This window comes from Lutra lutra, chromosome 1 (genome assembly GCF_902655055.1).
Source record: "Lutra lutra chromosome 1, mLutLut1.2, whole genome shotgun sequence".
Lineage (NCBI taxonomy): Eukaryota > Metazoa > Chordata > Mammalia > Carnivora > Mustelidae > Lutra > Lutra lutra.
The window spans coordinates 220,741,454-220,764,600 of NC_062278.1; the positions used below are offsets into that span (position 1 = coordinate 220,741,454).

General features: G+C 57.6%; 1 protein-coding gene across 3 annotated transcripts in view; it reads left to right on the forward strand.

The window, feature by feature from the left end:
- The first annotated feature begins 1,286 nt into the window (after positions 1 to 1,286).
- The window catches only part of ZFR2 (zinc finger RNA binding protein 2), a 37,206-nt gene continuing 15,345 nt past the window's right edge, over positions 1,287 to 23,147 (forward strand). For 2 of the 3 annotated variants that reach the window (XM_047706124.1, XM_047706135.1), the window contains exons 1-6: positions 1,287 to 1,510; positions 16,882 to 17,095; positions 18,028 to 18,145; positions 18,589 to 18,813; positions 18,917 to 19,206; positions 22,006 to 22,188. In XM_047706124.1, coding sequence (XP_047562080.1) covers positions 1,287 to 1,510; positions 16,882 to 17,095; positions 18,028 to 18,145; positions 18,589 to 18,813; positions 18,917 to 19,206; positions 22,006 to 22,188 — 1,254 coding nt within the window. The remainder of the gene's footprint in view (positions 1,511 to 16,881; positions 17,096 to 18,027; positions 18,146 to 18,588; positions 18,814 to 18,916; positions 19,207 to 22,005; positions 22,189 to 23,147) is intronic. The other variant, XM_047706142.1, reaches the window with a different exon arrangement.

The window sequence follows — 23,147 nt, forward strand, 5'->3', positions numbered from 1 at the left end:
TACCCTGGGCTTGCCATGGTTTCTGTCCAAGAATTAACTAGCCCTGTGCCCACTTCATATCAAGGAGGAAAGGAATACCACCCCTCCACAGTCGGTACATGTACTGTTTTTTTAAATTAATTTTTTAAAATTGGAAGTAATTATAAATTCACATGCACTAAGAAATAACAGAGATCCTGTGTACCCTGTCCTCTCATCTACTCAATGGTAAAGTCTTACACAATTATAGCACAGCCTCACCCTTGCCTTCCATACCGTCAAAGCCAGATGTCCTCAGCACGAGGTCCCGCACATTGTCCTTGTATGGAGCTTCCACTCCCCATTCTCTCCTCCCTTACCAATCACAAATATGTTCTCCATTTCTGTAATTTTCACGTTTCAAGACTTTTATGTAAATGGAATCACGAGAGTATGTAACACACGTAACCTTGTTGCACCGGCCTTTCCGCATAATTCTCTAGGGCTTCATACAAGCTGTGTGCGTCAGGAGTGGACTCCTTTTTCTTGCTAAGTAGCGGTCTCTTTATCTGAAATGTGCAGAACAGGTAAGCCTGTGCAGATGAAAAGCAACTAGTGCTTGCCGGGGGGCTGGAGACTGAAGGGCGACGGCTGATGCAGACGGTTTCTACTCCGGGTGATGCACATGTTCAGGAGTCACGCAGTGGCGATGGGCGTGCAACTGTGCCCAGGGACTAAGACCACTGAACCGCACACTTCCAAGTCCAGAGTGCGAACCGTTGCACTGACCGCACACTGCAGGTGGGTGAACCGCACGGCCCGTGAACGCCGTCTCGGTCAAGAACGAACTCTCCAAGTGACTCACACTTGGCTGTGGTTTCTCCGCCTGCCACGGGAGCCGGGGCGTTCTCTGTAGGGCGTCCCGGGCCACCACCCACTCCTGCCAGGAGCCACAAAGGTGCCTAGATCCTGCCCGCCCAGTGTCCCTGGAGGCAAACCACTGCCCCGCACGACCACTAATTTAGGGCCAGCAAGTTTTAGGAGCTGAGTGGGCTCTTAGAGGGTGCCCAAGGGACAAGCAGGGCGTAGCCGCATCAGCAGGGCCACCTGCACCCTGCAAGAGCGCTCAGCGCAACCCCCAACCCACCCAAATAGGACACAAACCGGAAGGATCTCGGTCTCCAGCTCCAGCGGTTGAAGGCTGGGCGGGGCTCCGGGAAGGGGCGGGGCTCGAGGCCGACACCCCGGATGTTGAGCGGGAAAGAGGGACTACAGGAAGGGGCGGGGCTTGAGGCGGGGGCGGGGCTCGAGGCAGAGTCGGCCGGCAGATGTGCAGTGGGAAGCGAGAGGGCCCGAGCTTCGCGCGGGGTGGGCGGGGCCTGGGGCGCGTGGCGGGGCGCGAGCGGCACGCGGCGCGTGGGCGGGGCGCAGCTACGTCACCGCTGGCGGCCCCGCCCCTTCGCGCCTCGGGTCGGCGCGCGCTCTGTGGAGACGCCAAGATGGCGACGAGCGACTGCTCCGGCTTCGCGTGGGGCGCCGGCCCACAGTACAGGTAACGGCCCCCGCGCCGCCGCGCCGCCGGCCCGACGCGGGCCCACTCCGGCCCCGGGGAAGCCGCTGGCCGGCGTGTTGGCCGGAACCAGGCTGGACACCGGTTGGGAGGCCTGCGCCGGCCAAGATGGCCGCGCAGCCTGGAGGCCGCGGCTCGGACTGTGTGTGTCGGAGGGTGCGCTGGCCGGGCGGGGGGTCGATAGCAGAGGGGGCGCTCGGGCCCGAGGGGAGGGCAGCGGCCCCCGAGGCGGGCACACAAGCTCAAGCCGGTGGGGCGGGGAGACGCTTGGCCGCAGGGTGGCGGCGGAGGGGCAGAGCTGGCGGGTGGAGAGACCGGGGCCGCGGGGCGTGCGGGACTGTTCCGGAGGGCACCTGACTGCGCAGGGCGTGGAGCGGAGGCCTAGGCGGCGGAGGGGGGAGTGGGAGGGGACTTGATCCTTATTTGGAGGACAGACAGGCCCGGGAGAGGACCTGGCAGGGCAGGGGGAGGTGGGGTCAGGGGGTACTGACCCCTGACGGCGGCGGGGTTGGCGAAGGAATTCAGGGACGTTGGCGAGGGGGATGAGGCTTGATGGGGGTCAGGCGGAGACTTGGGTGGGGGTTCCAGACTCGACGTTGGGGGAGGGAGAGTCCTGGCACCCAATAGGAGGGTGGTGGGCACTAGAGGCTTCCAGGGGAGGGCGATGGGGGCAGAGATAGGAAGCAGCCGAGGGAAGGAGGGATCTCTGGGTCGAAGCACGTGGGGTGCGCTGTACCCCAATGTACAAATACCCCCACGCTGTTCTCCAGGGCCTTGGAGCATCTCTGCCGTCCTTGGAGCGTCTCTGCCGTCTCCGTCCTTCAGCCCGACACTCAAGAGCAAGTCCTGGGCAGGGCTGCAGGGCTGGCGTTCGGGGCGGGGCCGGGCGGGGCGGGGTTGGGGTGGGGCGGGGAGCGCTTCCCTGAACCGGTCCTTCTCCAGCTGTAGCCCGGCTGAACCTCTCGGGCCGGTTTCTCACAGGCCGTGAGGACACGAGGACGCAGACTGCCCATTGCACCGCCGAGACACGAATGTGGACCGCCCTGGGCACCTCTGCTGCACATTTCGGTTTCAGCTCGTAGAAGACAGATGCGTGGACAGTTAGGGCCGAGCTCTCAGCCCCGGGGGTTGTGATCCTTCGAGTTCTTTTCTTCGGGGTCGCAAGGGGACAGAGCAGGGCTTGGGAAGGAGGGCTGTGGACGGGAGGAGGGCTCCTCGTGTTTTCTGCGCTTGGAGTGGCTTCCGAGGTGGGGCGTTTGGCTAGTCATGGATTTTTGGAGGGGGCTGCCCTTTCAGCAACACAGTGTTTTTATTTAGCCTTCTTTGTTCCCTCCGCCCTGCCCTCGGGGTTGCTCTGCTGCCGGTGCTTGGTGGCCGCGGAATCCACTGGTAGGGAGGCTGAGAGGCGTGCACTCTCGGGCGGGCTTTACCTTCTGTCCGCTGGCAAGTGCGTCTTTCCTTTCTTCCTGTTTCTTTCCCGGTGCATTCTTCAGTCCCCAGTGGGAAGTCACTTGGATGTCGCTGTCTATTAAGATTACCTTCCCGGGGAGGGGTGCCCTGGGGGCTCAGTCAGTCAAGTGTCTGACTTTTCGGGGTGTTCTCAGGTCGTGCTCCCAGGGGCCTGGAGTCGCCCCTCGAGCGGGGGCCGGGCTCAGCGCAGGATCTGCTTGTTCCTCTTCCTACCCCTGCTCGGGCTCTCTCTCTCAGATAAATAAATTAAATCTTTTTTTAAAATGACCTTCCAGAGGAGGAATGACGTACTTGCACTCTGGAGTAGGTAATTCCAGGGCTTCAGCAGGTGCATCTGTCCGTTATTTGCAGTAATTACGTACACACTTCAGCCTCGCTGCTGTCTGTGTGCTGATGACGGGTGGCACCGCGTCCTCGTGTGGAGCGAAGGATGTGAAACTACCCTAAATGAAGTGCCAGACTAATCTGTGCTTCGGAAGGGTCCCCAGGAACATGAGTTCTTAAAAGAGTAGGGGAGGGCGCCTGGGTGGCTCAGTGGGTTAAACCTCTGCCTTGGGCTCAGGTCATGATCCCAGAGTCCTGGGATCGAGCCCCACATCGGGCTCTCTGCTCAGCAGGGAGCCTGCTTCCCTTCCTCTCTCTCTGCCTGCCTCTCTGCCTACTTGTGATCTCTGTCTGTCAAATAAATAAAATCTTTAAAAGAAAAAAAAAAAAGAAACGAGTAGGGGTGCCCGGCTGGCTCAGTCAGAAGGTGGGACTCTTGATCTCAGGGTCATACGTTCAAGCCCCACGTTGGTTGTAAAGACTATTTAAAAAAATAAAATCTTAAAAAAATAAAGTAAACTTAGGGGAAACTGAAACACAGGTATCATAGTAAAATAAATTACAGTCTCACAAGACCTTGAAAAGAGATCCTCTGCGTTATCTGAATGACTTTAAGTAGACATTTTCTTCTGGGGTAAGTGACTTTGCTTGGAACCTTCAGCTGCCTTTAGGGTGTATTCTTATATAATGTGCCATGGGAAGACTAATTAGATGACAGATTTTGGGACTGCATGCCAACTTTTTGGTAGCATTTGAATAATAGTATTTACAAAGCCCGTTTCAGAAATTGTCAAAGTGAAGACAACAGTTTTTTTCTTAGAGGAATTTTGAGTAGGTTTTCTTGGCTTTTTTTTTTTTAAAGATTTTATTTATTTGACAGACAGAGATCAGAAGTAGGCAGAGAGGCAGGCAGAGAGAGAGAGAGGGGAGGAAGTAGGCTCCCTGCTGAGCAGAGAGCCCCATGCGGGCTTTGATCCCAGGACCCTGAGATCATGACTTGAGCTGAAGGCAGAGGCTTTAAACCACTGAGCCACCCAGGCGCCCCGGTTCTCTTGGCTTTTAAACTTTTTTTTTTTCTTAAGATTCCATTTATTTGTCAGAGAGGGAGAGAGCACAAGCAGTGGGAGCAGCAGGCAGAGCGAGAAGCGGGCACCCTGCTGAGCAAGGAGCCAGATGGGGGACTTGATCCCAGGATCACCACGTGAGCCAAGGGCAGACACCCAACCGACGGGTGCCCCTTGGCTTTTAAACTTGATAACCACAGCCTCGGATAGGAATATTCCTTATATCATTGTCCTCTATTAGTGTGGGGATCTGAACTTTTTGAATTGTTGGTCGGAATTGGATGCACATTCACTCTTGAAGGTATAAGCAAAGTTGATGATTACTTGTTGGTGTGATGAGTCGCAGTTGTTGTATGTTGTGTGGTCTTCTAAATCTCCTTGGGCCTTTTCAGAGGTAGAGTTAGTGCTGCAGATATCCAGAATGAGGGATTAATCCCATGAGGAAAATTGAATTGGGCAGCGCTTTTCATGAGTCCCAAGTGCAGTTCTCAGTGTGAGCAGCTCAGGAACTCCAGCATGGTTCTGTATGTGTTTAAGTAACTTTGGTGATGGAAGCATCTAGAACTCGGAGCTGTATGCTGGAGGTCCACACTAGTGGAACAGGACACTCTGGCCTCCCCTGTTACATTTCCTTCCCTCTTGGTTCAGCAGTTCTGTGAGGGTCCACCTGCACGGGACATCTGGCTGCCTCTGCCTTCGCACTCCCGTGAAGTCTGAGTGAGGCAGCGGCTGGCTTTGGGGTAAAGCTTGATTTCCCGTCAGGTGAAGCTCTCTTCTAATAAGCTTTTGAGATACTCTCTCACTCTCTTTAAAGATTCATTTACTAGAGAGAGAGAGTGGGAGAGGGACACAGGGAGAGGGAAGAGAGAATCGCTAGCGGACTCCCCACGGAGCACGGGACACAGCACTGGGCTCTGTCTCACGGCCCATGAGTTCACGATCGGAGCCGAAAGTGGGGCTCTTAACTGGCTGTGCCAGCCAGGCGCCCCGCCAGTGGCTCCTTTCTCATTGGAACGTTGTTGGTTGAACCCAGCGTTGGTAACTGGACATCTGTCGTACTTGCTCATGAGAGCCTCACGTTGGCTGTCGAGCCCTGCCTCCCCCTGTCGACATAGGAGGTACATGTGTTAGACCAGGTGACAGTGGGGGTTTCTCTACCTCTGAAAGCAGGAGAGGGCTGGAACCACGCGTGACCCCGCGCCAGTCCCCAAACATTGGCTTTCATCCGCTGGATTCACAGCAGTAGACAGGCGTGGCCATCGTCGCCCTGGTTGGAAATTCTTTGGCTTGCACTGCTTCGGGGGGGCGCACACAGAGTGCTTTCTCTTTGGCTTACCCGGCATAATGTCATCAAGACAGCATTTTGAGGCATCTGCCTGGCAGGCTAACCTTGTGGCCACCCTCCATGTGGTGACCACGTTCCTTTGCAGAAGAATGGAAGAGTTGCCAAGCCCAGAATCCGGCTCACCCTGGAGGCTCAGGAAATGCCCATCACCAGCTTCTGGAATCCCTGCCTCAGAACATGGCGCCGCTCAGTGGCTCTGCCTTGAGGAGCCAGGCCGGCCCTGATTCAGAGCTGGAGGCTCTTGACTACAGTTTAAAGAAGGTTGCAGATGGGGCTGGGGAGTGAGTCTCTGTCATCTTCTCAAGACCCAAGGGTTTAGTTTATCAAACTCCTTTCCAGTACGTTGAAATGTTTTCTGTGGGTTTCTGGATCTGAAATGAGCATTTCTCATGGAGAAGGTAATAAGACTTTGATAATTTATTTATTGTTATTTTTAAAAGATTTTATTTATTAATTTAACAGAGAGGGAGAACCAGAGAGTACAAGTAGGGGGAGAGGCAGAGGGAACGGAAGAAGCAGGCTCCCCACTGAGCAGGGAGCCTGATGCGGGGCTCCATCTCAGGATCCTGGGATCGTGACCTGAGCTGAAGGCAAAGGCTTCACCGACTGAGCCACCCAGATGCCCCAGAACTTTCGTAATTTAAAAAAATCTGCTAGGGCACCTGGGTGGCTCAGTGGGTTAAAGCCTCTGCCTTCAGCCCAGGTCATGATCCCAGCATCCTGGGATCGAGCCCCATATCGGGCTCTCTGATCAGCAGGGAGCCTGCTTCCCCCTCTCTCTGCCTGCCTCTCTGCCTACTTGTAATCTCTATCAAATAAATTAAATAAATAAATAATTTTTTAAAAATCTGCTAAAAAATCAGAACTGTAGGGCCCGTGGCTAGCTCATTTGGAAGAGCATGTGAGTCAATCTCACGTTCATGAGTTCAAGCCCTGATTATAGAGTATAGAGATTATTTAAATAAATAAACTTTTTTTTTAAGTCTTTTTTTTTTTAAAGATTTTATTTATTTATTTGACAGAGATCACAAGTAGGCAGAGGCAGAGAGAGGGAGAGGGGCCCCGCAGGCCTCTGAGTGTTCCTCAGCCCTGTGAATCGCCGCACACGCGCCTGGAGAACCGCGCCGAGGTCGGGGTGCGCCGCAGCGCAGGTGCCCGTCGACGAGAGAGCTCCGGCTGCGGGTGCTCGGCGGGAACGTCAGTCGCGCTTGGCGTGCGCCACGGGACAGTGCTAGGACAAGGGCAGGTCCACGAATAGGTGAAGAGCTTTGTTCTAGGAAGGATCCGGAGAGAAAAGGATGATACCGAGTGAGGTTTCGCACCCGCTGTGATTGCGGGAAAATCATTTTTTCCCCTCAGACACTGAATGTGTTTGGTTGTGCGTGTGCGTGTGCGTGTGCGTGTGTGTGTGTGCGTGTGTGTGTGCGTGTGCGTGTGCGCGTTTTTCTGCCGCGTGTGGGCCGCCGGCAGCGGTGTGTGGCGGAGCTCTCCGAACGCGTCATGAGCTGCTGTACGTTGCTCAGACATACCCCCCTGAGGTGAGGGCCACATCCCGGGTCCGCGTGTCCTTTCATGGTGAGCCTGTGGGAGCAGGCGACAGACAGCACGTTGCTCAGGAGGGCCCTGGTCGGAACCGGCCCTCTGCCCAGTCCCTCCGTCTCCAGCCCTCGCTGGCCCTGTCAGGTGACTGAGCGCGGCGGTACCAGCGGGTCTCGCCGTCCCTGCGTTCTAAAATCTGATCTAGGTGATGTGCTCCCTAACACCCTGCCTCCCTGAGACAAACACGTAGACCAGGAAACCTCTCTGCCGGGGCGGTGGCCCTCGGCCTTGCACTCTGAGCAGCAGCTTCCAGCTCTGTTAGCGCGGGGCCGCGGCCGCCTCCACCCGGAGCAGGTTTGTGGCTTTTCATTCCTGTTCCCGGCCGTCTCGGGTGGGAAGTCGGCAGCCTGCCCACCGTGTTTGAGCTTCACACTCGCTTCCTTCGGCCCGGGCGGGAGGCTCGTTGCTTTACTTGATGTAGCTTGCCGGCGTTTAAAAATCGGGAGACTTTGGGGGGCCTGGCTGGCTCAGTCAGAGGAGCATGTGACTCTTGATTTGGGGCTCATGAGTTCGAGCCCCATGTTGGGTGTAGAAATTACTTAAATAAAAAACATTTAAAAAATAGGGGTGCCTGGGTGGCTGAGTCGGTGAAGTGTCTGCCTTCGGCTGAGGCCATGATGAGCCGCGTGTCGGGCTCCCTGCTCCGTGGGAAGTCTGCTGCTCCCTCGGGCTGCCGCTCCCCTGCTCCTGCACGCGTGCTCTCTCTCTGACAAACCCATAAATAAAATAAAAAATGGGAGAGTTCAGACGGCGTGCGGGGAATCTGATACCCACACTCAGCGGAAAAACCCTGATTTCCAGCCTTGCTTAAAATCGGGAGATCCGGCACCCCCGGCCTGTGCGGGCTGCTGGGCCGCGTGAGCTCCTGCTCAGTTGTCCTGCCGTCTCAAGAGAAGGCTTCGCGTTCTGCAGGCCAGTACACTGCGGGCAAGGAAGAGTGAGGGGCTTGCTCAGGGCCCTAGTGAGCAGAGCAGGACTGAAGCCATCCCCCTGGCCTGTGGCTCTCCTCCCGGTTCCCAGGCTTGAGACCTCTGTGACTCCCGCTCCGTGCTCGCGCACAGCCCTCTCGTGCTTAGGCCTCCTCTCTGCCATCTTACTTGAAAGGAATGTCTCCCTTGAGCCTGTGGGATTTTAAGCCCTGGAGGTGCCTGAGTGTGGACGCGGGAAGGTCCGTGCCACCGCGTGCAGGAGGAATTGATCACTTTCCCGAGAGAAATGCCGCATCGCCCGGGGCCAGCGTAAACCTGCCGTGTAACCTGTCGACTGCTTTTTGGCTCCTGCTGTCCCAGCAGGGATTCTGAACCTGGGGCCTGCGAAGCCAGGGTGACTGCAGGCGAAACTGCCGTTTCCAAGGAGTGGAGGGAAGGAAGTCTCCACTTCCGCCTGACTGGAAACTGAGAGAAGGCGAGGTGACCAGTGACCTCCCATCAAGGGGAGCCTGAGCTGGGGCGGGGTGGTCTCCGGCTGGACGTGTGGCAGCGAGCCTGGGAAGGAGAAGGTGCCTCTCCTGGCCTGGGCTGCTTTTCCCCCAAACGCGAGGCTCGATCCCCCACTCCAGACCTTGGTGTCCTCGCCTGTTTCGCAGGTCTGAGTTTCTCAGCGGCACGTTTGACATGGGGGCAGGTCGCTCTGGGGTGGGCCCCATGGGGGGTGGAGCAGCATCTGTGGCTGCTGACCCGGCGCCAGCAGCACCCCAGTCGTGACAACCGCAGATGTCCCAGCATCACCCACTGTTCACTAGGGGCAAAGTCACCCCGGGTGAGAACCCCTACACCAGATTTCCTAGCTTTTGGCAACCGAATGGGCCGTGCCTGTGGGAGGTCTTTGCCACGAGCTGTGTTTTGGCTCAGTCAACTCCTAAAACCTCAGTGTGGCAGGTCGGTTGCCAAAATGTCCCTGTCCTTCGTTCTTGTGTCCTCACCTTTTCTGCTGTGACCGTGCTGCGTTTCCCATCTGGAAGTGACCTCTGTTTCCTTGGCCCTTGAGTCTGGGCTTCCGTGTGCCGTGTCTTGCCAACGGACTGCCGTGGAAGTGATGCCGTGTAGACTGCAGTTGGGGCCCCCCAGGATTTCTAACTGAAACCTAGTCCTCCAGGTGATGGTAGCGGAAGGTGGGGCCTCTGGGGGGGCTTAGGTTATGAGGGTGCAGCCCTCATGAAATGGATGAGTCCCCTTATGAGAGAGCCCCCCTGCCCCCGCAACAGAGCTCTGTCACCCTGTCCTCCACCCAGTCCCTCACCAGACATGGTGCCTGCTGGCACGTTGATCTTGGACTTGGCAGCCTCTAGAGCTTTCGGGAACACCGCCGCATGAAGGCCCCCAGGCTGGCCGTGGAGGAGGAGATGCCACAGGGTCGTGGCGGGAGTGTCCGTCTGCTCGCCAGCAGCGCTCCAGCTGTAGACTTCAGACGCAGCGCAGCCCCGCCTGCAGAAGCTTGAGGGAACCGATTGACGAGTGCTGCTTTAGCCAGGAATCTGCTAACCTCTTCAGCAACGGGCCAGAGTAGATACTTGCAGCTTTGTGTGTATCGTGTAGTTGGGGGCGGCTTGTCAACAGTAGGAACACCCCCCCGCACCGTTCCGGGGCTGAGCCGAGGGTGCTGGTGGAGGAGGCTGGGTTCTGGTGAGAGCCCCCTGGCGGGTTGTAGACAACGTGCCTCCCCGCTGTGTCCTTGCATGGAGGAGGGGGAGGGGAGCAGTCCCCTCTTGACTCAAGGGCACTCCTGAAGGCTCCGACCTCCTGACGCCATCTAATCCTAATCCCTCCCAGAGGTCCCGCCTCCTAACACTGTCGCACTGAGCAGTAAGGTTTCAGCATTGGATTCTGGGAGACGCAGATGTTCGCTCCCTAACACCAGGCCATATGGCATCTGAGCTCCCCCACGCCAGGGCTGCCGCTAGGGCAAAGTCAGCGGGGAACAGTACCCAAACAAGTGGGCCTGGCTGTGTGCCATCGAAGCCTTCGTTTTTGACTCTGATCTGTGAATGTCATGTAATTTTCACGTGTCACGAAATAGTTCTTTAATTTTCTCCAGCCATTTGAAAATGGGAAAACCATTTTTTTGCCGTGGGCCTTACAAAAGCAGGCAGTGGGCAGATGTGGCAGTCCCTTGCCAAACCCTGCTTAAAACCCTCCCATTTCTCCCCTCTCCTCCCCACCTGGGCACCGCTGTGCCAAGCCTCTCTTGAGAGTGGGTGTGAGATGCACAGCACATGCCCTCCCCGAGCCCGAGGGGCGTCCCACGCTCCATGTCCTCCTGGAGCTCCCTTACCTAACTTAAAGGGAGGCGGTGCTCTACCCTCCCAGACCATAAACACCAGCAGGTGCTTTTGTGGTGTCCCGTGCCACCGGTCAGGATGCGGTGGGTCTCACGGTCCCTTTCCGGGCCGCCACCACTTTGATCGTTGTTCATCACACGTTGACTCCTCTCGACCGCCCTGCAAAGCCCCATCGTAAGTGTTTGGAGAGCCCTGAGGAGGAAAGAAGAGATGTGACGGTGAGGAGGAGCCCTTCCCCACCTCCCAAGGCCAGAAGAGGCCTTGCGTGAAGGGCACCTGGGATTGTGGTGGCTGGGGCTGGGATGTGGTGCCCCCAGCCCCGAGAGAAGGGCTGGTATGGACATTGAAATGGGAGAAAAGCATCGGGGCTGACCAGGAAACGGTGCTGTGTCCTGAGGGCCAGAGGATTCGGGGGGTGGCAGGAGGCTAGGCAGTGGGCTCACGGCTCTCAGATGTAAGGCAGAAGCTGGGGTTTATGCAGTAAGCAATGGGGAGTCACCAAGATATCTGCTCATAAGATTTGTCCTGTTTTGGGATGCTAAGGGGGTGCTTTGGGCTGAATTGTGCCCCCCCCAGCCCCCATTGGGACTGGAGGTAGGGCCTCCTACAAAGTCATTCCAGGTATGTGAGGACACAGCGGTGGGTCTGAGACAGCCATCCTGGCCCCATTCTGTGGGCTGTGCTTGGTCTGTGGTCAGTGGGGTGGGAGCCAGGCTGGGCAGGAAGCCGCGAGAGGAGGCCGGCACCAGGAGGCGTATGTGGAACGTACATGGCTGGTACCTTGCAGCATCACCAATAACGTTTGGTGGTTTAAAGAGATGCCATGAACCCTTCCCTCCCTTCAAAAGTCGGGGCTTAATCCTCTGCCCTGAGGTGTGGGTTAGATTCGGTAATTCACTTCTAACTAATGGCGCGTGGCTGAAGTTCGGCCTCGTGATTGGTGTCAGAGGCTGGGTCAAGTCCGGCTTCCGCACCCGACTCCTCGCTTCTCGCCCTGGGAGAAGCCAGCTGCTGTGTCTGAGAATGCGCAAGCCGTGCTGGGAAGAGCCCGCGCAGGAGGCTCCAAGGCCCCTTGCAAACAACCCGCACCAGACTGCCCTCTGGCTGAGCGAGTGCGCGGGAAGCACAGCCCACGGCCCAGTCTGGCCTTCAGATGCTGCCGGCCCGGCCCCCGCCTTGCTGGTGACCTCAGGAAGAGCAGGAGCCCAGAGCCCAGCCAAGCCACCCCTGCGTTCCTGACCTGCAGAAACGGCGAAGGTCAGCGTCACTGTGCGAAGCCGCAGCAGTGGGATGATGTCTGATGGCAGTACGTAACCCGTGCGCGCTGACCGTGTCCACCAGTAGGAAGCTGGGCAGGAGAATTGTGACCCATTCAAACCCGCCTTTAAGTTCGGGAGGCCCAGCTCGGAAGTGCCAGTGGACCGCGTACCATACGCCGGAACGCTTCATAAACCAAGCTGGCAGAAAGTTAAATACAGTGTGTTTCATCTTACCCTCCTTGAGAAGTAAACCTTCCCAGTGGCCAGAAAACAGAGGCCAGAGTTTTCCTGGTTGGCAAAACATCAGCGATGACTGAATTTCTCTGTTATCATGCATGTCTGGGCATTCTGTTGAGGGACTTGTGCTGTTTGATGTCTTTTTTTTTTTTTTTTTTTTTTTTTTTTAAAGATTTTATTTATTTATTTGTCATAGAGAGAGAAGCGAGAGTGAGCACAGGCAGACAGAGTGGCAGGCAGAGGCAGAGGGAGAAGCAGGCTCCCTGCCGAGCAAGGAGCCCGATGTGGGACTCGATCCCAGGACGCTGGGATCATGACCTGAGCCGAAGGCAGCTGCTTAACCAACTGAGCCACCCAGGCGTCCCTGTTTGATGTCTTAAATAAAATAAATTCGTAAATGATTGTATATGCTGTAAAATTTATTTTTAATTTACTTATATTATTTTATTTCAGCATGAATGATGTTTGTGTGACCAAGATTTTCATATGTCATTTGAGTTTTGCTACTATAATGACCTGAAGTAGGTGTCATCGGTGGGCTGACTTGCGTCCTCCCTAAAATTTATATGTAGAAGTGCTCACCCCCAAGACCTCACTCAGAATAGGACTGTGTTTGGAGATGGGGTCTTTAAAGAGGTGATGAAGTTAAAATGTCACAAAGGTGGGCCCTGATCCCATATGACTGGCACCCCTGTAACGAGGGGATGGGGACACAGACACACGTCCAGGGACGACCCTGTGAGGACATGGGAGAAGACGGTGTCTACACGCCCAGGAGAGACGTCTGGGAAGGAACCGGCCCTACCAGCTGCCTGATCTTGGATCTCCGGCCTGCACAGCACTGTTGGAGCTGCTCTGTTGTGGGACTTTGTAACAGCAGCCGGAGCCAACCAGCACAGCCCCTTTCCTGATCGGGGTTCCACCTCAGAGCTGCAGAACACAGGAGATGGTCAGAGAGCCTGAGTCCCTAGAGGGACGGGCCACAGCCGGTGCCATCCCGGGATCCTCAGAGGGATGTGAATTCTTACACGGACGCCTGGGGGTGCGAGGCCTTCATTTCTGCTGGACTCTCCCTTAAGAAAGGCTGAGAAAGGCTGAGCTAAAAGATCTAACCTTAAAATGCAGTTACAGCTGGAGTGTCCAAAGCAGGTGTATTTGCATCAAAAACACTGAGTAAATATAAAACATGGAAAATCAACATAATATTTCATGTGTTTCTAAAAAGTTTCTTTCTTGGGTGCCTGGGTGGCTCAGTTGGTTAAGTGACTGCCTTCGGCTCAGGTCATGATCCTGGAGTCCCGGGATGGAGTCCCACATCAGGCTCCCTGCTCGGCGGGGAGTCTGCTTCTCCCTCTGACCCTCCCCCTTCTCACGCTCTCTCTCTCTCTTATTCTCTCTCTCAAATAAATAAAGTCTTTAAAAGTTTCTTTCTTAAAATATTAAAACATGGGCGCCTGGGTGGCTCAGTGGGTTAAGCCGCTGCCTTCGGCTCAGGTCATGATCTCGGAGTCCTGGGATCGAGCCCCGCATCGGGCTCTCTGCTCAGTAGGGAGCCTGCTTCCTCCTCTCTCTCTGCCTGCCTCTCTGCCTGCTTGTGATCTCTCTGTCAAATAAATAAATAAAATCTTTAAAATAAAATAAAATATTAAAACATGTCTGTTAAACGTTAAGACAAAATATGGGGGGTGGGGAGTGACTGGTAGTGGTTATGAGGTTTCTTTTTATTGTAGCAAAATAGACATAAAATGTACCATTGAACCGTCTCTAAGCGCACAGCTCAGCGGCATGAGGCACACTCACCCTGTCCTGCGAACACCCCCACCCTCTGTTTCCAGAACTTTCCATCTCCCCAAAAGGAGTCCCCATCCCCACAAAGCACGGACTTCCCACCCTCTGCCCCAGCCCTGGCTCCCACCATCTCTCTGTGTGGACGGGACTCCTCCGGGGAGCTCCTGGGAGTGGGGTCCATGCACCATGTGTCCTTCTCGGGACTCCTCTGGGGAGCTCCTGGGAGTGGGGTCCATGCACCACGTGTCCTTCTGGGTCTGGCTCCTCTCACAGCCCAGTGTCATCGGGGTCCCTCCACGCCATGGCAGGGTCGGGATTCTTTCTAAGGGCAGATAATCCATTATGTATGAGTGTAGACCATACTTTGCTTTCATGTTCTAGAGCAAGAGGTTGGGAGAAGGGTCTCTCCAGGGCCTGAACAGGAGGCCCTTTAGTCACAAGCCGGGGAGGGGCCTCCATGCTTGTGTGCATCTCAATAAATGTGTGTGTGTGTTGCGGGGGGACTTCTCGTGTGGCCCGTAGGTCTTTCTGTGATGGTGGAAATGTTCCCTCTGCTTTCCACCACAGTCACCACTAGCCACCTGTGGCTCATGAAGCCTGAATTAATTACAATGAAACTAAATGTTGAATTCCAGTCCTCAGCCACCGGAGCCACACACTGTAAGTGCATAGGGCCACACATGGCCAGTGCCACCATATTGGACCATGTGGCTCTAGAATGTGGGGCCAGGTTCGGGCCCTCTAGCCCAAGTGAAGGGCAGCGTGGGACACAGCAGAGTTAAAAACGAAGGGAACACAAGTGTTTTATGGAGCTGGTGCCTTCCAGCAGCCTGGGGGTGTCGGGGCTGGAGAAGCAGGAGGCGGGGTAGGGTGCAGAGTAAGGGCGTAGCTTTATACACAACCCAACGCTGACAAACGACACTGTGTGGCATGAAGACTTGCTCCCAGGTAGTAAAAGTCTAACAATCACAGCCAACCCCAGACGGGGGCGGCGGGGAAGGAAGGAAGGAAATCTGATGGGGGATGATTCAGTTTTCATTATTTAAAGAAGTTCTGAAACAAATATGGCAAAATAGGAAGGCTTGGGGCACCCCAGGGTGTGCCCTTGTTATGTGCTAGGCTCGGAATATTTTTGTAGTAAAGAGGCCTTAATACTGAGGGATTCAGATCGCTGGCCGGCCGCCTGCTCCACCTGCTTTTGGCCAAGAAAGTCTCTGAGACGGGGAGAAGAGAGCCCCGATCGCACACGCAGCTCCCTGGGGAAATCCGCGGCTCGCACAGTGCTCGGGGCGCTTCTGTCTCACCTGGGAGAGGAAGGCATCCTGGGTTCTTGCAGAGCTGGCTTCCCTTTGTGTCATCATTTCGCTGTAGAGCTGCAGATTTCGAGTTGTTCAGACGGTGGCCTTGCACCCGGGAGTGGCCCCTGGGGTCCAGGACGCTGCCTTCGATTGCATCTGGAAATCGATGGGAACTGCGGGGCTGCCCCCACCCACCCTTTCCCAAACACGTGTCCCCGTGGACGCCTCTACGCACCTGCTCCCACTGCTGTTACTGCACACCTACCGTGTGCTGGGTGCTACTGCAGTGCCCGGAAAGACCTTGGGACACTGCCATCCTGTGCCCCTGTGGCCTTGTGCTGTGGGGGAGGGGATGACCAGGGCACAGACAGGTCGGAGAGGATCAGGTGGTGCTGGGAAGAAAACTCCAGTGAGGTGAGGGGGAACAGGGTGCTGCTGCTGTCCTAGACGGGCTCAGAGAGGGCTTGTTGGAGGAGGTGACATTCGAGCAGTGACTTCCAGGAGGGGACAGGGAGCACCAGCATCAGGGCTGCATCTCAGAGCCTTGGAGGCTTCTAAGCAGGAGGGCGACACGGGTAGGTGTATGCTGTGCTCTGGTTGCCAGGGGCACGGACATGCCAGGGAGGGGGTGGGTGGGCCCCAGGCAGGGGTGAGGCCCCGGGCTCTGCTGGCCCCCAGCTCCTGCGAGGTACGTTTGCACTTGACTGTGTGGTTGACCCTCGGCGTTCTGCTCAGCCTGGAGGGCATTCCCCATGTTGTCCCAGATGGGCAGCAAGCCACTCAGAGGGACGGGGCAGCTTGGCTGTCATTGTGTGGCTAGCTTTGGGCCAGAACGTGTGTGAAGGTACCAGGTGTGTGAGCACCGCTGGCTGCGGTCCCTTTGTCCCCAGGCCTGCCTGCCCCAAACCCCATGCATACACCTGGGGTTGTCCCCTGGTTTGCGGGAGCTTCATGGGACCCGTGATGGGGCTAAAAGCTTTGACGGTACCTTCCCCACAAAGGGACTTTCCCAAGGACCGTCTACTCAGTGGCTGACACTTAGGAGAGTGAGGGGCGCTTGGGTCGCAAAGATCTGGGTCTGAATCGAGCACTTGACCTGTGTCACTGATCTGCAGAATTTCCACATTCAGAAACGGGACCGACGGACAGACAGACAGACATGGCGACAACTTCACTGTGGCAGTACAGGGAGAATGTGTTGGCGTAGACAGAGGCCTCAGTGCCGCGCAGAGCAAGCCGGCAGTAAAGCCGGTTCTCATGACTACGAGTTTGTGGTTGCATGTTCACCGATCTGCATTTTAGTAATTGGGGGACCCACTCATCCCTCGGTCACAAAATGCCGTTCAAGTCCAGCTTCCATTGAAGAACCTCGATGTCCAGGAAGAGCTTGCTGCCCACACAGGTGGGCTGAGAAGACCAAGGGGCTCAGGCCCTGACTTTGCCACTTCCTGTGCCTCAGTTTCCTCTCCTGCAAATGGGGACAAGGAGGGTCCCGGACGCAGAGTTGTTAGGATGTTGTGTTATTTTGTGAAAAGTGCTGAAACCCCAGCCTGCTCCTGTAGCAAGGTCTTAAGAAACGTCAGTCACAGGAAGAATGGATGCACCGTAGGCATCCAGAGCGGCGACGCCCGCGGGCTGGGGGCACCTAGCTCGTCTGATGTGGCCGGCTTTTGTGTGTGTTTGTGGTTCTAGCACCGGGCCTCCGATGGCTTTTCCCCTCCCCACCTCTGGAGCCAGCCTCTCGACGGGACCCGCTGCTGGAATGGGTCCCGCTGTGACCCCACCGTTTCCCGCGGCTGCCCTGCCCCCCAGTCCTGTCCCCCCAGCGGGGTATGGCGGGTGCCAGCTCCACTCGAGCCCGCCCCAGGAGCCCGCCCCGGCGCCCACCATGGCTCCCTCCTACCAGGTATCCGCCTGGCCTTTCTTTGACTAGCACCGGATAACGTTGAGGGGGCACGTGCAGTGGGCGCCCCGCACGGGCACACAGACGGGGACACGGACTTAACCTCTCTGCCCCTGACAGGGAGCAGGGGATGGGCTTGTGCTCGTTGGGCATTTCTGGTGCTGACGATGCCAACTTCCCCTCCCTGAGCTCCGGGACTAGAGATCTGGCTGCTGCTTTTCCACTTGGAATTGCTAGCGTGTCCCATGCCGGACACGGTCCAACCCTCCTGAGCCTCTGCCACCCACCGCTGGGACCCCCTAATGTCAGAGGGTGTACCACGGGCTGCCCAGCTGGCAAAGTTCACGCTGTCTGGTTCCACCTTCTTGTCTGGTTCCACCTTCTTCCTCCCTCCCTTACTTCTGGGACTCCCCCTCCAGCCTACCCCCATGCCCTTGCGCACCCCCAGGGCTGGCCTCTGCTTTTGTCCTCACCTGCCTGTCGTCGTCCTCTTCCACGCAACACCCTGTGTGCCCCTTGGCACCGCACCCAGACCCTCCCTGAGCCCCTGGCCCCATTTGTCCCCCCGGCCCCCTTTCCTGGCTGCAGCCGCCGAGCTCAGAAGCCCTCTGCTCCTCCTGCAAGCCCGCCAACCGGCTGTCCCTGCCCGGAGCCCCGCCCCCACGCCCGCACCCGCTGCCGTCCCTGCACTGCTCCTCCGAGGAGCTGTCTCTGAGCTAGGCATTCCGCAGAGCACTTCTGCTCTCAGATGGTAACATTTCCACGAGAGCGGCCACATCTGTGTCACTGGTCACTCTGTCCCCAGCTCCTGAAAGGGCCCGGTTCAGAGCAGGAGCCCAGGAACCCTGGGAACACACACGCGTGGGGTGAGCGAGGGCACACCCTGCCCTGAGAGGCTCCCCCGACTCCTGTGTCGCTCTGGTAACCCCTCGCAGGACAGTTACAGCCACGGACCTCCGACAGATGCCGGAAGCTACAGTAGCTTCGAGAACAAACAGTATTGCCTGCCTGCTGCCTGCCAGCCTCAGCTCACGGCCACGGCCTGCCAGCCAGGTGTGTTTCCGCAAGGAGCCACTGGCTTTACGGGGGGGGGGGGGGGGGGGGGGGAGGGGCCCCCTCCCCCGCAAGGTCACACTCCAAACTCTGCAGTTGGGCAGGAGGGCTGGGAGTCTCGGGCTCTCTTCTCCACTATGCCTGGAAGGCTTGGGTGGCGGTGGGGGTGGGGGAGAGAGGACGGGAAGGAAAGAGGCAGAACGAAAATTGGGGAGCTAACCGGGTTTATTCCGGGAAGGCTTTCCCCCTGGAAGGAGGTGAGTTCTGCTGAGAGCCTGGAGTTTCGGGATGGGAGAGCCGGGGGCTCTGGACTTGCAGGCGGTTGTGGCCAGTAGGGGTCTGGGGAGGCCACTGGCACAGTTACGGGGCAGCGTGGCTCCCGCTGTCCGCCTGCGGGTTGTGGTAAAGGGTGGCTTTGCAGAGAGGTTCTGCTTGCCCTCCAGGGACTAAAGGACCTTCTGTCCAGCCCAGTGGAGGGTACAGCCAAGCACAGCCCCTACAGCCAGCAGCCACTGCCACGGCAGGGCAGCCAGCCAACGCCCCAGCCTTGAGCTACACCGAGAACTACACCTACCCACTGGCGACCAGCGCTCTGCCCACGGCCTCTGTCTCCCCACTGCCTTCCTATGCCCCAACCTCCTGCAGCCCCGCCTCTGCCCCGGACACGGGTAAGATGCGTTCCTGTGTACCCGAGGGCACAGGCCATGCCTCTCGCAACGTCCTCCAAACCAACCCGTCTCCCTATGTCTGGTTTTTCTCTCTGCTTCCTAGGACCTGCCTACCCGAGCTATGAAGCAGCGGTGCACTCGGCAGTCGGTCCTCTGTGTCCCCCACCGCTGCCCCTCCAGCTGCCACCGCCTCCCCAGCTGCCCTTCCCACTCCCCACACCCCCAGGTTCCCTGTGGGGCAGCCCCAGAAGCAGTCCCAGGGCCAGCTCTGCCACCAGCAGCCTCTCTGGAAAGCTTCTGGCTCTCCCCAAGGCGTCGAAAGCCAAGGGTGGCCCCAGGGAGCCCCCGCTTCACTACTGTGACATCTGTAAGATCAGCTGTGCTGGTCCCCAGGTCAGCTGCCCTCCACACCTGCTGAGCAGGCCCAGAGGACCTTCCTGGGGACTGTGCTGCCCGCCTTAGCCTGGGAGAGCCCCCTTCCCCCACCTGGCTAACCAGACATCAGGGGCATTGCCTGTCCCCAAAGGCCTGTTAGTAAACTAGCAGCGTCGAGTGCACGTCAGGTTTGCCTTTCCCGCGTGCTTGTGGAAGGCAGAGGGGCAGGCACGACACTGACTGCTGGTGGCAGGATCGGGGTCTTGGGGCTCCCCTTGCCTGAGTGGGCAGCGGTGGGCAGAGCCCCTTCCTTGGCCTTCGGTGGGGCAGGCGCAACAGACACAGTTCCAAGAGGCGCCTGGGGGTGGCGCGCCTCGCTGCAGGGCCCTGGGTGGACGGAGGCAAGCGTGTACGCGCGCGTGTGCTCGTTGTCTAAGGGAGATCCCCCAGCCACACTCCCAGGTAACCCAGCTCATCCTCTGGAAAGGTCATCAGACACGAGGGCCCTGCCTTCACAGGAATCACGTGCTAGTTTTGTCTTTCTGAGAGGAAGCTGGAACCTGGAGGGGTGCATAGACCCCAGGATCGCAGGCCATCAGGGTGCGTGGGGAGACCCTGGAAGCCCCCATCCAGCCCCCACTTACCTAGGCGGCCCAGGGCCCTTTGCTATCTCCTGCGTCTCTCCAGGCCTCTTGATTGAACCTCATGTACGCTTTTTCTGCAGTGAGACTCGCGCTCGTTAAAGGGAGGTTAGTTTTCTCTGCTCCCATCTCAGCTTCTCTGCGTGACTTTTATGCCGCATCTTGGGATTCTTGGTTCCTCTCACGGGTCCAACACCAGCCTCTCCTAATTCTAGACCCTTCACAACACTGTGTTGCGTGAGTGCGGGACGCTCCCCAGGAAGGGGACACATGAGTGCTGTGGGGTAGGTGGGAGCCCAGCCCTGCGCTCCCTGTCACCGGAGCAGGTGTCGAGCTGGTCTCCTCGGGGACAGCTGCAGTGACAGGCTTTGCTCGAGCATGTCCCCACGCGTGCAGTGCGCCACAGAAATGTGACCTCTCGTTCCCAGCTTTTTGCTTAGGTCTGTAGCACTCTTCAGATTGGAGTTTTTAAATAAATTTTATTTATTCATTTGACAGAGAGAGAGAGACCACAAGTAGGCAGAGAGGCAGGCAGAGAGGGGCCAGGAAGCAGGCTCCCTGCCGAGCAGAGAGCCTGAAGGGGGGCTCGATCCCAGGACCCTGAGATCATGACCTGAGCCGAAGGCAGAGGCTTAACCCCCTGAGCCACCCAGGCGCCCCCAGATTGGAATTTTGACGGAGGATGTTGTAGGTTGCAGGCGGATGTAATCATGACTCAGAGACGTCCCTGTGTCCCCAGCCCAGCTTCCCCAGTGGCCGCCAGTCTCCCAGCCAGGGTGTTGACCTTGATCGAGGCTCCTGCTTACCCTCATGTCTGCAGTTTCACTTGTCCCCACGTGCATGCGTGTCTGGTTCTGTGTGCACTCACCCTCCGGGCGGGCTCCTGCTGCTGCTGCCACCATGCCACCACTGCTGGGACCCTGAGACTTTCGAGCACTGACCCACCCACCCCCTGCCCTGTGCCTGCTGCGTGCGAGGGTGTCCGACCCTGGGCTCCCCGTGGCCCCTGGCAGTCCTGGTGCCTGTTCTCGAGGTATCTGTCTAGGTGGCCTCTCTCAGGACGGCCCAGTTGACCGTGTAGCCTCCAGGCCAGCCCTGTGGGGCCAGGGGGAGCCCTTGGAGCTGCAGGAGCAACAGACTGGCCTCTTCCCAACGCGCCCTCTTGGTCTCCCTCTCACATGCTGAACACGTGTTGGTGGCGGGGAGTCCTGGGGCAGGAAGACAGTTGCAAACGGTTCCTCTTACTTTGAGCTTAGGACCCTGTGCTACACATGCCATAGGTTATCTCCTGCCACTCGCTGTGGCCTCTGCGTGTCAGGGGAAGGCCTGGGGCACGGAACACAGGACCTGGGACTGGAAATGAGACTGTGGTTGGTCGAAGCCGTGGGGTTTAACGGGTGCGCGTGTAGGACGCCGGCTGCCTTACTCCCGACACTAGCGGCAGCTTCCCATTAGCGTCACTGGGTCTATCCTTCCAGGCTTTTCTCTGCCCCACAGGCTTTTACCCGGTCTGTGTGTGTGTGTGTGTATTCTGTGGCTCAGGTCAATGTTCAGAAGTTTCCTGAGTTCCAGTAAGTACTGTCTCTGCCCCTAGTCTGCTCCAGAACCAGCCCGTGTCACTGGCCCGTGTCACCATGTTGGCCTGAGTCTTGGCATAGTCAGGGCACGTGGGTTGAGCTGACCCGCTTGGAGCGTGTTCACTGCAGCTGGCCTCGTCTTGAGGGTTCCCGGAGGGGAGTGTGGGATGCCACTAAGAGCTTGGTCACCTGCCGGATGCCATCCAGTATTTCGGGCATGGCGGTGCAGCCCGCGGGGCCTGTGACGCATGCACCTGCTCTGGCCTGGCCCGCTTCGTGTGTTAGCCGCCTTCTGACAAACGTGCCCCATGCGATTCAGGTAGCGGATGTGCTCGTGTGGTTTCTGAGGTCAGATCCTGAAAAGCCAGCATTTTCCTTCCAAGGAGCCCCTGAAGCCAAAGCAGCTCACCCATTTTTAGAGGAAAAAGAAACCTGTGGTCCAGGCTGAGCGTCTGGCCTGGTGACTGGGTTTAACGAAGGGGCACTCGCGCGTCTGCGTGGCTGGTGATCGGAGCAGGGGGCGGTCTGGGTCTCCCCATGAGTGAACCGTGTGGGCGCATACACACACACATCTCAGACCTCTCTCACTCTGCCTGCAGACCTACCGTGAGCACCTGGAGGGGCAGAAGCACAAAAAGAAAGAGGCGGCCCAGAAGGCGGGCACCCAGGCCAGTGGCGGCCCGTGTGGGGTGCAGGGGAGGCCGCACTGCGGGCTTTGTGCCGTGTCGTGCACAGGGGCAGACGCCTACGCCGCTCACATCCGGGGAGCCAGGCACCAGAAGGTAGGAGCCCTTGGGGCCTGACAGCCATGAGGGGGCCACCACCAATGACAGGAAGCTGTTCCTACGGGGCCCCAGGCCATTGCATTCCTCCGAAGGGTGTTCCCCTGCCCCCCTCCCCGGAACAAGGCGTGGAGCGGCCTGACGGCCTTGTCCCCAGACTGCGGGGAGACCGCTCTGGGCCTTGGGTATCTACGTGTTTATAGAAACGAGGGTTCGGGTGTTGATGAGGTCAAACTGCATGTTCTGTTTGGGGTCTGCTATTCAACAATGATGTCGATCCGGTTCAGTTACACAGCTCAGCCAGTAAGTTTTCATGTCGATGTTGATAGCAGTGTTTTAATTGACAGGGAGTAATTTAATACCCGTGTTTGTAGTATCGATTACTATCGTAATATGAACATTTTCCTGTGGCCTTGAAAGTGCCTGTATTATGTCAGCTTTTGGAGAAACTTGATGGGATTCCCCAGCCTGAGAAATGGGAGGGAGACCCCACCTCTCTGCCCAGGGTCTGCCCTTGCCACGCTCCAGCGGGAACTTTTTAAAAAGCAGCAACCCTTCCCAAATGGTGTCGATAACCTGCAAGGCACTGCTTGCTTAAGGGGTGTGTGTTGCTGGCGGGAGGGAAGCCTGGCGGGACGCCAGCTTTAAGCCATGTAGTTAAGGGAAGAAGGATTAGGAAGGCCCCTATCTCAGGGCCCCACACAGAACCTGCCACGCTCCCTCCTGCCCCCGGGGTCTTTGCTCCCACCCTCCCCCGTGGCTGGCCCTCCTCCATCTCCCCACGGCAGAGCTGGGCCACCCTCAGATCACCTTCCTAAGGGCCTGTCCTGTCCCCTCCTTCGGCCCAGCCAGAGCAGGCTCTCAGAAGCCTGAGCGAACTCAGGAAGCCCGCAGGGGCGAGAGCAGGCGCACAGAGGGGAAGCAAACAGCAGGAGGAGGAGTGGGGGAAGGGGAGGCAC